General features: G+C 42.5%; 1 protein-coding gene across 1 annotated transcript; it reads right to left on the bottom strand.

The window, feature by feature from the left end:
* Positions 1–8,664: 8,664 nt before the first annotated feature.
* Positions 8,665–12,359, bottom strand: mstnb (myostatin b). The gene is made up of 3 exons (XM_083921280.1): positions 11,898–12,359; positions 11,194–11,564; positions 8,665–10,473 (listed from the first exon to the last, which is right to left on the bottom strand). The coding sequence occupies exons 1-3, from the start codon at positions 12,274–12,276 to the stop codon at positions 10,093–10,095; spliced, it is 1,131 nt and encodes a 376-aa protein (XP_083777406.1). The 5' UTR covers positions 12,277–12,359; the 3' UTR covers positions 8,665–10,092.
* Between the last annotated feature and the right edge of the window lie 3,334 nt (positions 12,360–15,693).

The following is a 15,693-nucleotide window of genomic DNA, read 5'->3' on the forward strand; positions in this document are numbered from 1 at the left end:
GCCGCAGGTCGGAGTCAAACCTGCAGCCACTGTGTTGACGACCTTCAGCGTCTTTATAGGGCAACCGCCATGACCACCGTGCCACCAGCCGCCACGCACTGGGTTTTTAACTGACTTTAATGTACTTTAAAACCATCCACATCAATATTACAACTGCAGAGCAAGTGCTCCAAAAGTAAGGTGACAAAGTAGGTCCCAAACTCTGCTTAGGGGCGGAGGTTAGGATACACGCAACGGACATTCACCCGGGATACCGTGGTCCATGTCCTGTTTGAAAATGAAACTTAATGATGTATTTATTTGAACCCAAATCCCAATCTTTTCCTTAACCGAACCATGTAGTTTTGTTGCTTAAACCCAAGTTATATTCTTTGTTTGAATTTACAACGTTAACCACATTTAAAACTGCAACCGTGGAGCGTCAAAAGGTGACCAGGGTCCGTATGTGACAAGTATGGAATGGGAACGGGTTGCAGCGGTTTAGAAACTAAATGTTGAGATACAATATATCAGTGATTTTTTCAGAAATGTACAATACCAACATTTTATTCTGGCAACTGAGCGACATGAAGAGACAAAAGGCATGCTTCAACTGAAGGGCTTGCCAGATCCTCACACACTGTCTAAAACCCCCCACTTGGAGGAGTTGTGTCCAATAATTTTTGTAACTTTTCAAAACACCAATTGGACAAGTAAACCCAATTCATTGAGCAATTAACCAGGTGAATTGGAAAGCAGGTAGGACCACTGATCACGTCTTGGCCCTATGACAGCAGGCTTTTAACCCTTTGTACTAGTGTGGCCAATCAGAGCAGTTAGCAACACTTTGGCCTTCACATCACTTCCTCGGTTGAATGCTAGAGAATCAGCATTCTGCTGCTGGCTTTCCTCATGTGATGGGTTTTATAAGGGACAGTTTTGTTCCCAGGTACCATTATATGGAGAAGACTGCTAAAGCCAGGGGGAAGATCATTTAAAGTCTTAGCTTTCTGGCATTTTTACACTTTTCTTTTGTAATCTAAAAAAAAAGCTCCTAATAAGCGTATGGCGCACTGAAATGTAAAATAAATCCACCAGGTGTTTATGAGGTGAAACTCATCAACATTCAATTCTCATATATTTATAACAAAAGTCTGATCAATCATTACCAGGTAAAAGGATTTGCAGAGCTTCCTGTCTTTCATCGCCGCAGCGTCCCTTGTAACGCTGTCACTGCTTGCAAGTCGCACCCAAGCCCCCAACACAGCAAATTCCTGGTTGATCCAATACAGAAGTGCCAAAAACTGCAGTTCTCAAGAGTGTCCAGTAGGAGCAGTTTGCACAATAAAGCTGTTTCTCATTTACCCCCATGTTAAACAGGCCGTTTTCACAGCATCATTAAACCTATTAAGGACTTGTTTACAAAAAAAACATTCTAGTCTGTATGTGTAAGTCATATCTCCATGACAACACTTAGGAGGGTGAATATTTTTGTAACAGGGGCGTGGCCTCTTGAGTGACAGCCAGCCTCTGGCCCTCACTTCTCCTCTGAGGCTAGTTGTCAGGATTAGCATGGTGGTGTTACCAGAAGAGACAAGATGGTTTGCTCTTCGAACAATTGTACAAACGGATGATTTAGGAACACACCGTGTTAACATTAGCTCTGTTATGCTAATTAAATAGCTGCACTTGCACCATGACTTGCAGTACTCCCGTTTATCTAGGAACGTGTTCTGTTAGCCTAGCTCCCGGGCGGTGGAGCTAATGTGGCTAATTCTGTAAACGTCACCCAGATGGATGTATCTCCCTCTCCCCAACGTCACATCAATGCCCGTTTTTGGTAAGAGGAAATGAGGAGAACTCAAGTTTGACAAGATGGCGGCTCCCAGGGGCGAATATGATTGGATCAAGTTGAGAAAACGGGCCCCGGCGGAGAGGCTACGTCCATTTTTTATACAGTCTATGGTCGCACACCTCTAGTTGTAAGAGCCTGGGGTGAACTGTAACATTATGAAATAAGAATTATGACAAAGAAAGGAAAAAAAAGATATTGAATAAAAATATTAAATACTGATTTTTGTTCAGCTCTGTTTGACATAGGCAAGTTGGTGTGTGTGTTAGTCTCTCTTCCATTCTCCTTTCTTCTATACTGAAATTCAAAGAAACATATAAATACAAATACAATTTTGTTTGTAACATTTTGTAATTACGACCAACGGTGAAGCTCCATAGACTCACGCAGTGAGCAGCTCTCGCGGGATGTTCGCAACAGAGAACAGCTTCTAAACCTGCAGAACCAACTGCATTAAAACTCAATTGCACACAGTGAAGCTACAGCAGCCACATGCTACTGACGGAGTCGATGTAGCTGCCTCTGTTCGCTGCGCCTCCACTCCCCATGTAGATTCACAGTAACTCAGACACTTATAGCCATGAACTAGCATACCTTACAGCTAACTTCCAAAACATGTAGCATGTAAAAAATCGACCTAGGCACGTAATCAATGTGATTTAAGTTTCATGAATTTAACTACAAAGCGGAGAATACTATCACAAAAATAAATTAAGTTAAAAAAAACTTTCTTACCTGAAAGTTGGATTTTTTTTCCTTATTGGGAAAAAGGTACCTACTGTATGCTCCCCGGGTCCTATGTTCCCTGCTTTGTATGTGACCTGGGAAAGTCAGACTTTTTTGTTCCCCACTTTTCACAAAAAAGGTTCTATGTTCCCCAGTCTGTTATCTTTTCCACAATCAGTGCCATATTCTCTAACCCCTTACCCTAACAAAATGCTGAATTAAATAATTAAGGATTAAGGCATAGGCTAATGCGACGGGGGAATACAGGACCCGGTGAACATAGGGATGACCCCGGTGATTCCTAGCTTGTTCCAGGCCGCTCTCATTCCCAGGGCATAAAACAGCGCCCGGGAGTATAATTTAAACGCACAGGGCTACCGAGTTGGGATGAGAACGGGTTGCTTATTCCTGATCTGAAAAATAATTCAAACTGTTGCAAGCATCCCCAGAGTCCCCTTATTTCTACACAGTAGTCTGTGTGCACCTGTGTTTTCAACAAAGATGTCTTCTTCAAACCCCCATTAATTCCACCAATACAACACTTGGATGTATTTAAACTAATAAAACAAGATCAAATGCTTGTGCAAATGTGTTTAAAGAGGATAGACTACTTTTAAGAGTTGTTCTACTAAAGATATTATCACATACTTTAATTAAAGATTTATTTTAATATAATGAATTATTCACAATTCTTTGTTTAAAACAAACTTAATTTACTGCAAGCTGGAGAGATGTTCAGTTATTCTCTTTGGTTTCGACCCCTTCACGCTAGATGTAGATATTTGAATTATTGTTATTATGACTAACAGAGCTTTAAAACAGGTCTCTGGAACAAAAAGGCATTTAAGAATCTCTGAATCAGATGGAAACAAAGGGCTTTTAATCTGTCACCAAACCCCAACACACACCATCAACACCCTACTTCCCCAGAAGGACTTAATCAAGCGTCCTAAACCGTTAACCATACCATGGTCCATATGGGACCAGCTATAAAATCTTTGCTGCATCTAAGTTTGTATTTTTCAGCTGGTAATTGGTGGTGGTGCCGTGCTGTGACTGTGCACTTTTCTGCCAAACACAGTGGAGTCACTTAGTTCTTTTTATGGGCTTCAGGCACAAACTAATGTGATGGGTGTTAAAAAGCCACAGGTTCTCAACTGTTGGAGAATTTACAGCCACACCACATTCAATTTCATGGGTCACGGGCATCCACAGTGGGGCCATCAAGTCTACTCCTTTTAATTTTTAATCACTTGTCAACAATTCCCACAGCAACTTCTGAAGTTGTATTCCAAGACATACTACAACTACTCATTTGAGGGAGTTACTGAAAAGAGAAGAATTAAATTATGGTTTAAACTGCGAAATTCACAGTGCAAACAGCTCAGGATGGACAGCTCAAGGAATGTCTGCTTTCAAGGAATATCTGCTTGAGCTACAAGCCTGTAGATCATGTGATGTTTTCAGGTTTAAAGAGAATCATACCTGGAAAAAAACTGCAGATTTTTCAAATAAATATGCCATGAACATATTTAAACCTTTAAGAAAGCTGGATTTCCATCCATACCAATAGATTTCGGTCAGTCTCCTGGATTTATCCACTGAGGCCTAATTCTGGAAAATCCTGCTTGAGTGTCACTCAACTGAGCTTCTTGTAAAATTAATTGTGCGCAGTAATCTGTAAAAATGTACCATAAATGTTATTTCTGAGATGTCAAAATGTATCCAGGCCTCTTGACACATACCTGATACTACTCTACATCCGTCTGTGTTAAGAGCATAGGCATATCATCGGGAGACAGTCTCCTTGGAGAATCATCTATTCTCCATCACTGTCAGCCCTCAGTCCCCAGAGAGGCGATGCTTCGCTGCCTTGGATGGCTTACGGCCACATTTTTTGCTCGTCACCTAACCCCTCCTCGCAAACAAACACTGACATTGAGGAATTTTGTAAACATATCTGGAGTGGACACCAAATTCGTCCTGTCTCCAAACTTCCAGTAGCCTTTACGAAGTCATAAATCATATGATAGCTTCCCAGAGGTGACTGTCAGTTTTGAGGTAGGAGTAGTGATTCCTCATCCCTAAGTGAAAAAGCAAGCGGAGTGCAGACGGAAAGGATAAATCACTTGAGAAGTGAAGACAGCTAGCATTCAGCAGCTGGCCATCTGGCCCTTATCGTGCCCCAAACTGGTTGATTTTATTGCTTTTCATTGCTTTCCGTAGACCCAAGGGGGATTCACGCAAACAACCTGTCAGTCTGGCCTGAAGTGATCATCCTCTGCTGGTTGTTTAAGTGATTACAATGTGCATCTTGAACATCATGCTCTCAAAAGATAAAGTGGCTTCCCAGGGGAACATAGTTTAAGTCAGATGGACATTAGACACTGTGTACTATTACCCCGATCAACGTCTTTTACATGGAATAAGACATGCACAGAATTTAAGCCAGCCTACTGATTGTAAAACATTAACGCAGTTGTTGTTTTCTAAGTTGTGTTTTTAACAAATGACTTAATGAATTTACTTCCCCTTGTTACACATGGGCAAACTCTGGTCTCTCAACAGTCTATAATGTAATGATCCAATGATCCAGGCTGAACAAAAATGGACCAGTCTGGACTAAAACGATCTATGTTTTTAGCAGTTTTATATAAGTTCCATATCTTATCTTTAAAACTTCATTCCATTCCCACTACAAAACCATCTTGGATTACTTACCAGCCCATCAGCATTGCAGAGTGAGCCTAATAACTGAATTACTATTCATTATTATTATTGCTGGACCATTCTGCCCAATATTAATATTACTAATAATTCATGCTTTAACTGAATCTAATCTGCTTGTCAGATCATCACAAACGATCTGATAAGGGGAGGGTTGTGACCAGGTACTACTACATGGAGCGGACTGCTAAAGGGGAGCGTACCTATGTTCCCAGCTTTTCAGAGAAAAGGTCCTATGTTCCCCAATGACTCACTGCTAAAGCCTGTGGGAAGATCATTTAAGTGCTGGTACAGAGGTAATACATTGACTGGCACTTAAACCTGAACAAAGACGAGTCTACAGAATGTCTAAACAATGTAAGGAATTACTAAGTTATATTTCATCAGCGGACAAGTTCACTGTCAAGGTAGATCTTTACCACAGAGCGATCAGCCAACAGAAACACTTCTCCAGATGGTATTGTTTGTACATCTGTTAAAGGTCCCAGATGTTTTGGATGCACCTGGCAGACTCCTCTAACCTATTGTCAACAGCCAGGGCAGAACTAGGAAGAATAGATGATGATGATGCTATTTTAAGCCAAATGAAATATCTACGAAGGCTTTTATAAAATATTGGAAGAATTGTGATATTGAATATTTTAGTGCCTGGAAAGTTTACACAACATGAAGTACAAATGGTAGAAGGTTCATTAAAATGTTCATTGGGGTGGCTGTGGCTCAGTTGGTAGCGCGAGTTGGCCAATGTCTGAAGGGTTGGTGGTTCTGAAATGTAAAAAATAACACTATTTCAGAATAAATCAAGTATTAAGTTTGATCTCCAGTGTACATACTTTGAATTGAACAGGAGAATACATATTAACAATATCAACAGATGCATACAATGGTCCATAACTCCACTGTAATGAAAAACCCCATCACAGTAGACTTAACAGCTCAGTTAACTATAAAACAACTACACTTGTTTTAAAAGTTCCTGTCTAGGTCCTTGTTCCTTAACCACAGCCTTTAGTGTCAAGTTCAACTCATCTCCATCCAGACATCACACTTTCCTGGAAAGGCCTCTTACATAGCTGCTATCATCTGTCAGGTGTCTTGACCTGCAAACACTGACCTTCTCTGGAGACCTATTAGACCTCCCTAAAATAAACCTGGGTCCCATGTCTCTTGTATTCTGCTTACTCACAGAAAGTGTAGATTAACATGCGTTAGATAGCAAGGCCGGTCAGTGACATCCAGACTGAGCTAGATCATATAAAATGAAACCTTCCCTTATGTTGGTGTATTACACGTTTCTGGAAAGAGATGTGGCTGCAGAGTGGTTTAAATATATATTTTTAAGCTTCACACAACACAAATCTAAAATCCTGAAAAATACATGGAATACACAAAGTTTTTTGAAAAACGGTTTGTGATTTGGGTTAATTAACAAAAATTAAAGGATGTTTCTTAGTATCCAATAACCTGAATTCATTTTCCTGATATCAAACATTATGTCTTTATCGCGCATCACTTTAATGAGCATTCATGAAGAGGAATACAGGTTCTATCCATTCCAATTCTATTAACTTAACACAACAGGAACCCTGTCCAATAACGGGGTCTCCAGCTGCCTTGGACTACTCCTTTACCCCCTAACATCCTTCTTCCCGTTCTCTCACTCTCACTTCCTCACCTGTCAGAGGTGGAATGTCGCTGGCGGATACAGTCCTCCAGGGTCTGACTCTTGACAGATGTAGCGATGCTCAGTCAAAACGTCTCCCAGCTCCTGTTCACAAAGTAGCCTGAAACAAGCAGACAGCAGCAATCGCAGGACACAACTTAATGAAATGATACACCTGGGCACGATCAATATCACAGATTCAGATCTGGTGCACACTGTACTGTTAGCTGGGGTTAAAAGAACAATGCTGATAGGCTCAGCACATTGAACTTGTTTTATTCTAGTTCTTCTTTTTTCCAGCTACCCTTTGTGTTTACTACTATATGAAGGGGCAGAAATAGCTCAAAGCCTTACTGAGGAATTTTATATATGTGTATATATATAAACAGTATATATACACACACACACACACACACACACACACACACACACACACACACACACACACACACACACACACACACACACACACACACACACACACAAACACACAGACACACAAACATAGCTGTAACATTTAGATGTAAAGTCATAAAGTTCTGTGAAATTTAAACTTTAGTGCTGGAAAGCTATGAAAACTCTAGACCTGGGAGCACTGACGTTCATACTCTTCCACTGGTAATTTTGACATGCATCATTAGTAATAATGTGAAAATAAAGAGTTTACAAGTTCATAGCCGTAGAAAACTGCAGAGACAGCAAAATACAAAGATGGAGATTACAGATTATAAATTAGTTCTGTCCTGCTGTTTAATCTGCAAGAATGAATACAGCTCATATTGAATTTGGTATTTAACACTTGCACAGAGTTGTCTTGTTTACAGATCTTTAAAGAACCCCCCCCCCGGGGAAAGAAGTTCTGTGGATCCACTCTTCCTGGAGTCTACTCTCTGCTGTGGCCCATCGTCATGGCAGATTTCCAGCTCTCAGCAGGAAAGGAAGTGGCTCTCAGGGGCAGTGCTCAATTCGCCCTCTACTGGGCGGAAGTCAAGCCTCAATGAGGCCGTCAGTCGAATAGGTCATGCTGTCAGAGCGCACCAGAGTTCACATCCTCTCATTAGACAGCAATACTTTCAACATCCCTTCACTGGAAAAAACAAAAAAAGCAAAGTCAGGGAAATTGGGTTGAATTACGCTTGTGATAAAAACAGGCTTATGTTGATGGGATTGTGCAAGTGTAGTCAGGTAGACAGTGTGTGTGTGTCTTCACACACACTAGTGCAGTGCACTCCGGTGCACTCACTCACACATTGCCAGTGTATCAGTTGACACCATTTGTTGAAGACATAAAGATTCTCAGCTGCTGAAGTGTGAAATGGTGCTGCGATGTTAAGGTTCAGGTTGTTGTGTTGTTGTGCTACTGAAACATCAAGTTTGGATCTGAGTCATCTGAATGACACCGAGTTAGCTCTGAAGCCCCGACGGCATGTCCAGTCCTATTCTTTAGATACACTGCAGTAAAATTAGGTTCTAGGGTTGCAAGTGGTGCTATCATATTTCTTAGGATTAAGAAATAAACGCAAGACAACATTGTGTCCTTCACATATTGCAGGAATTGACATGTATCTGAATTGCCACTAAATATACCTTGAATGCGACAGTATAGCCTGGAAGCTACGATTTACGGAAAATGAGCATACAAACTACAGTTGGTAGGACACATTGTGTGAATGTAACTCAGGAACGAAATACTCAAAGAAACACAAGTCAACAAACAAGCGCGAAACTTTATTTGTTAAAACAAGTATATAGAGTTGCTGTATTACATCTTTTATCTGGCTAGATTGTGGTTTTATACATTTACCAACAGTGGTTTAGAAAGGCAACTCCCAATGGAAACAATGGCATATGTATACAATACAAATTAGCAAACATATCAAAATCAGTTTTTACAACTCTTGTAGCAACCAATTCTTTCTATTGGTGTGCCATAGTGCAAACTGTGTTGTTTGTAAGACAGAGTTTAAGCATGATCTCAACATTCATACACCTCGACAATCCGTTCTCTGTCTCAAACACATTTCTCATTTGTAGGCTGCATTCATTGTGCCTTCAGTTCAAGTCCTTCTGTCCAGTAATGTGAATTTACAATCAGAATAATTCAAGTGTATCGGGCAGGTCAGGCTGTTTTGTTGGATAATGAAGATTATGACTGAGCAAGAACGCTCCTCTGTCGGGTATGCTGCCTTGTGTATTGTGGTACTTCAATCTGGTGGAACATTGTTGTGTCAATAGGATCTCAGGAATGATCAACCATCACGTCATCCCCTGCTCTCTTTCATTTTATTCCCAAATTCTCCCAAAATTATAACTTTGACCCAATACAGGAAAGTTAATGACCTGTGTCAATTTTTTTGTTGTGCACTTTTTGGCTGAGTTTTTCCAATGTGGCAGTGCGCCGTCGCTTGTATCGTCTCTTATGAACCTACAGATGTGTACTAAAACATGTTCTACCAGTTTGAAATATCACTCTAAAGAGTCTCCAGCTGTGTTTTTCCAAGCCCTTTCAAAAAGTCCATGAGGATTTCTGGTTTCACTCTGAAAACATAACTGTGAACTGAAAAATGATTATCATAAACACATAGCTTAGCAAAAAGTGTAAAAGCTTGTATGTTGGCTAAGAGTGGAGTGGTGTAGATGGCGTACGAGTATAATCTATCGGCATGTGTGTATAAATGGACAGCACAGAACAACAAAAACTTTTTGGATAACTGATCATTACTGTCTACATTCACTCCAAGGTCCAGCATGTGTGTGTGTGTGTGTGTGTGTGTGTGTGTGTGTGTGTGTGTGTGTGTGTGTGTGTGTGTGTGTGTGTGTGTGTGTGTGTGTGTGTGTGTGTGTGTGTGTGTGTGTCTGTGTGTGTGTGTGTGTGTGTGTGTTTCTGTATCCGTCTGACTTCAGGCCTCTATGGCTAAGATTTCACTGTAGGAAAGAAAAGTAAGAGCTATGCCGGTTGTGAAAGCGCTGCCCCGCGGGAAGGACGGGCTGTTTGTGGCCTCTACTCTGGTTCTATTGCACCGTGTTCTGCAGGAAAGCATTGGAACTGGTGGATTGGTTGTGTCAAAAAGTCTGAAGTTGGAGGTCGGCCTGATCCATAGCCCCTCCGCCCTCCCCTCTCTCTCGTCAGGTTCTCCGTCCCAACTCAAGAGCATCCACAACGGTCCACCACCATGGAAGGGATCTTGCCATAGATGATCTGCTCTTTTCGGTTAAAGTAGAGCATGTTGATGGGCGACATCTTGGTGGGGGTGCAGCAGGGGCCAGCGGTCCCTCTGGGGTTGGCCTTGTTCACCAGGTGGGTGTGCGGATACTTCTGCAAGTGCATGTACTCACACTCCCCGGAGCAATAGTTGGCCTTGTAGCGCTTTGGGGCAATAATCCAGTCCCAGCCAAAGTCTTCAAAGTCCACTGTGAGCGGATAACGGCAGCAACGGGACTCTGGAGAGTTCTCGTCACAATCCAGGCCCGAGTCTCTCCTGGCACGCTTTGGGCCGTCAGAGATCTTCACCTCCATGAAGGGTTGCTGCAACGACAGAGCATGTGTCAATACTTTGAAACAAGACAGCGTTCATCTTACATGTTTGAATCTGGTGCCCTTGACCTTCTTTGGTTGCTGGTTTTCAAACATGGCACGATAATATTATGAAACTCTGAGTTTTAAAGAAATTAAATCATCTGACGGTTGGTTAACCATGGCTGTCTAGGTATTCTAATTGCCTCAGAGCCCGGTGCCAGTATTCGAGCCGTACGATAAGTGTTTGTCATTGATAGCAGCAGTGTGTGTGTGTGCGCGTGCAGGCAATTACTCTGATTTGCACAGTCACACAGAATACTTTAAGGAATGTGGGGCAGGTGAACTTTTATGTGATCAAGCAATAAAATTTGAGGTGATTGTGGACTGGGCATTTGTCCAAATGCAGGTGTGCGCCTGCATGGAGTCTGTGTTGATTAACAGCTTTCAAAAGTATTAAACCTTGATTCCCTCTTCCAGCAGAAATGCATGAATGTTTAACCACCTGCTGACTCTGCAAAGCCTCAGGACAGGACACAAGAGAACCCAAAAAGCTTTACAAAGCAAATTGGAAACTGGACTTTTAGAATTTCCTTTTATAGAGCATGGTTCAATGCCAACAACCCTATTCAGTCTCGTGCCTTTACTGATGAGATCAACTGCCCCTGACCTCTTATACTCAACAGTTGACCATAAGGTTTTAGATGAATATAAAGTACAGGTTCAACTCACCAGTCCTTCCTCTCCAGGCTCCGTGGAGGTCACGGCCAAGTCATTTCCCCTCGAATCGAAGGCCTTAATCTCGATGCCCCAGTTGGTCTCCGGCTGCCGCAGCCACACGGCCAGCACTTGTTTGACGTCTATACTTTGCCAAGAGCTGACCCCGGCATTCACGTCGATCTTCAGGGAGCGGATGCGTATGTGCCTGCTCCCGTCTGTGACCGGCATCAGGCGGGATATTTGCAGGAACACAGTGGTCGCCTCGTCCGCTGCGCGCAGATGCACCCAGAGCTGAGCCCGGACTATGCGATTGGCTTGAAACTTTTGATTAAAAGAGAAAAAGCAGCACTTTGGTTCCGCATCCACTTGGACGATGGCCTCGGCTGGAGAGAGACACGGAGAGAAAAGGTTTAATGACCATGTGCAATTGAAATTTACAGACAGAACTAAACATCCCTGACACGACATTTAAACTCTGGAAGTGGGCTAATAAAGCACAGAAAACTCTCCATTCAGTGCGCGTAATGACACATTTTTACCGACCCAATAACAGTTCCAAATCTCAGTAATGTAAGTATATCCACATTTACAATATTGTCTAAATGTTGTCAGAATAAATCCTATTGATAGCCTCCCCCGTGCGCGCTGTCCCGTGCGTAAAACCCTATTTTGGAGACGTCTGAGCGCGTCCTTTTTACTTCGAAATAAAAACTTACGTTCAGTGGCCATCATCATTATTGTCTCCGTGGTGGCGTGCTCATCGTCCTCCTCCATAACCACATCCTTGTTGTCATCTCCCAGCACGTCGTACTGGTCGAGAAGCTGCTGCAGCGGCGGCGCTTTGGGCAGAAGCTGCTTCACTATATCTCGGCTGATATTGGGAGCTTCTTTCATTCTCAGTTTGCTCAAAATCTGAGATTTAATCGCGTTCAATCGCATGGTTTTAATCTGCTGCCGGACCTCGCAGGTGGCGCACTGCTCCGTGTCCTCTGGGCTGGTGGCGGAGGGCTGCTGTTGCGTCTCCTGCTCACTCAAAACTACTGGACCCAAAGCAATCAGCAAGCTAAGATACAGCACGATATGAGACGGATGCATTGTCTCTAAGGTGTGCAGCCTGGTTGATAAAGATCCCTTGGTGTGTGCTGGACCTAATGCGCGACTGGACTGGGTTTGGATTAATGTCCCACACTGATAGGCATCATACTTTATTAGCGCACACCTTTTTATACTCCAACTTTAGCCTCTTTTGTGTCGTCAAAAACTATGATTGGCTGGACAGGCAACAATGAATTTTAACCGACTGACATGAAAACTTTTTTTCGTTGTCAAACCATAAAGGCACGGAGACTGTGAGCATGTGCTCAACGTGTCCACAGATGGATAAATTCACTTTTCTTACAGTGATTGCGCAACGAGCGCACGGGCGCAAAGCGGGCACTCTAAGTTCGGCTAGAGGCTTCATATGTAACGGTGTGATGAAGTTATATCACCAAAAAAGAACTAATTATATTACCTACTGCGTATTAGGAAAGAAAGCGAGACAGGCGGATTGCTGTATAGTGTGTGTTGTGGATACGCTTGTTTCAAAATAAAAGCCTACACTTCAAAATCAACTCTTTTTTGGGGTCAAATTCGCATTTTAAACTGCGAATCGTCTTTCTGGTGGAGGAAATACATTTTATCCTTGAGAAAAATAAGAAAAGTTAACATTTTTATTTCAGTCCATCTTGAGGTGTGTGTGTTTAGATCAGCCCCTCTGAGAAGCTGATCACGGACCCAACATGTAAAATAAAAACTGACAATACCATTGTCTGTACAGGGATTTTAAAAAGATGTGTAAACCCTGAGCCCAGGACTTGTCCAAATCCTTGTTGGTGAACCCTGGTTGTAGCACGTGAGGTGAGAGCGCCATCCTGTGGCCAGTTCATCCCTCACATCAGAAATGCGGTTATAAAAAGAGGTTATAATCCTATACTATCATAACTCATTTGCATCATCTGCAGCACTCCCCTGGATCATTCACATGACTGGAACAACAGGTTGTAAAATAAAACACATTCAGAAAAAGACACTTTGCAGTCAGTTTGGAAGGAAAACATAGTGACTCTGAACCCTAATGAGTTGGATTAATGTGCCATTGGTCTTAGAAACTCCCAGGTGTGTTTAGGGTTGACAGCTCTGAACACTTTTTAAGGCCAAATACCAAATGCTTTAAATCCAGGGACTGATGAACCATTACTTATTACTAGAATCTCTTTAATGGTAAATGGTAATTGGACTTGTACTTATATAGCGCCTTTCTAGTCTTCTGACTACTCAAAGTGCTTTCCACTGCCACGGAGCCACAGCCGCCCAGATTTAAGCATAAATCAGATACCTTTTGTGGGGACTTTCCTAATATTCTTTATTCTAGTTACTTTTTCCCTTTCATTCATAAGTCTACATGAGTTAATGAAATTTCAGCAACTTTAATTGATAACATTTTAACAAATTCTTTGACCGAAGGAATAAAATAGGTCAGATAATTTTCCTATATTCCATTATTCTTTAATTAAAGTGAATAAAGTAAAACATTCCAAGGGAATAACGCTCAAAAGAAATATGAACAAGTCAAATATTTGCAAATTTAAAGATATGCTTGCCAGTATTTCATGGGATGATTTATATAAAGAAAATAATGTCAATTCTGCATATCACAAGTTTATGAAAGGTATTAATTCTAGTCTCAATTAATGTTTTCCAATTGGTGGTTCTTCCAAAAAAAACAGTCATGACTTCAATAATCCTAGGTTTACACTGGATTTACTGAAGCTGCTGAGGAAAAAGAACAAATTGTATTGAAAATATGTCTTAAATCCTTCTCCTCTTACCCATAGTGTATATAAATCTTATAGAAATAAATATACACATTCCATCAGATCTGCAAAATAAATATTTCTGTGATGGATTTAAGAGATGTTCGAAGAATATTAAAATGACTTGGAAAGTAATGAATCAGTTGCTGCAAAGAAAAAAGACTGTCCCCAAGTTCCCTTTAGTATTTTTGGAGGATGGAAATTCTCTTAACAACTCATGTGTTAGAGCCAAAAAATGTAATGATTTTTTAGGCTCCTAGAGGGCACATTAGCACAAGTTTTGGCTCCTAGAGGGCACTTTAGCACACGTTTTGGCTTCCAAGAGGGCACTTTAACACGCGTTTTGGCTCCTAGAGGGCACTTTAGCATGCGTTTTGGCTCCTAGAGGGCACTAAGCACACGTTTTGGCTCCTAGAGGGCACTTTAGCTCACGTTGAGGCTCCTAGAGGGCTCTTTAGCAGAAGTTTTGGTTCCTAGAGGGCACTTTGGCACAGGTTAAGGCTCCTAGAGGGCTCTTTAGCAGACGTTTTGGCTCCTAGAGAGGACGCTTTAGCTCACGCTTAGGCTCCTAGAGGGCTCTTTAGCAGACGTTTTGGCTGCCATGAGGGCACTTTAGCTCATGCTTAGGCTCCTAGAGGGCTCTTTAGCAGACATTTTGGCTCCTAGAGAGCACTTTAGCACATGTTTTGGTTCCTAGAGGGCCCTTAAGTACCTGTTAAGGCTCCTAGAGGGCACTTTTGCACACGTTTTGGCTTCTAGAGGGCACTTTAGCACGCGTTTTGGCTTCCTAGAGGGCACTTTAGCCCATGTTTAGGCTCCTAGAGGGCACTTAAGCACGCGTTTTGGCTTCCAAGAGGGCGCTTTGACACGCGTTTTGGCCACTAGAGGGCACTTAAGCACGAGTTTTGGCTCCTAGAGGGCACTTTTGCACGCGTTTTGGCTCCTAGAGAGCACTTTAGCACACGTTTTAGCTTCTAGAGAGCACTTTAGCACACGCTTAGGCTCCTAGAGGACACTTTAGCACACATTTAGGCTCCTAGAGGGCACTTCAGCATGTGTTTTGGTTTCCATGGGCACTTTAGCACACATTTTGGCTCCTAGAGGGCACTTTAGCATGCGATTTGGCTTCCAAGATGGCACTTTAGCACGAGTTTTGGCTCCTAGAGGGCACTTTATCACACATTTGGCTTCTAGAGGGCACTCTAGCACACATTTAGGCTCCTAGAGGGCACTTCAGCATGTGTTTTGGTTTCCGAGGGCACTTTTGCACAGATTTTGGCTCCCGGAGGATACGTAGCACGCGTTGTGGCTTCCAAGAGGGCACTTTAACACGCGTTTTGGCTCCTAGAGGGAACTTTATCACACATTTGGCTTCTAGAGGGCACTTTAGCACACGTTTAGGCTCTAGAGGGCACTTTAGAACAACATTATTAACTGTTTCCTTACTATAAAGTGTTACGCATGTACCCGGTGCAGTGTTGCTCTGTGAGGCCGCCAGGGGTCAGTGTTGCAGCAGCCCGCGGCGGTGCGGAGCCGCTGTCAGTGCGCAGCGCCTGGATTTGCTCTCCTCCCGAGCAGAGAGAGCACCGCTGCAGCTCGGTGGTGACCGTGGAGGAGCGTGGCTGCGCTGGAGTCACTCCAGACAGCCCATTTCCTC

The sequence above is a fragment of the Echiichthys vipera genome (genome assembly GCF_963691815.1).
Source record: "Echiichthys vipera genome assembly, chromosome: 10".
Classification (NCBI taxonomy): Eukaryota; Metazoa; Chordata; class Actinopteri; order Perciformes; family Trachinidae; genus Echiichthys; species Echiichthys vipera.

What these genes read in the sequence shown, in the direction of transcription:
- mstnb (XM_083921280.1), bottom strand. Translation starts at nt 12,276, where the DNA reads ATGCATCCGTCTCATATCGTGCTGTATCTTAGCTTGCTGATTGCTTTG. An exon ending in AATGATGATGGCCACTGAAC is followed by an intron (nt 11,565 to 11,897) that starts GTAAGTTTTTAT and finishes GTCTCTCTCCAG; the next exon opens with CCGAGGCCATCGTCCAAGTG. An exon ending in AGCCTGGAGAGGAAGGACTG is followed by an intron (nt 10,474 to 11,193) that starts GTGAGTTGAACC and finishes CTGTCGTTGCAG; the next exon opens with CAACCCTTCATGGAGGTGAA.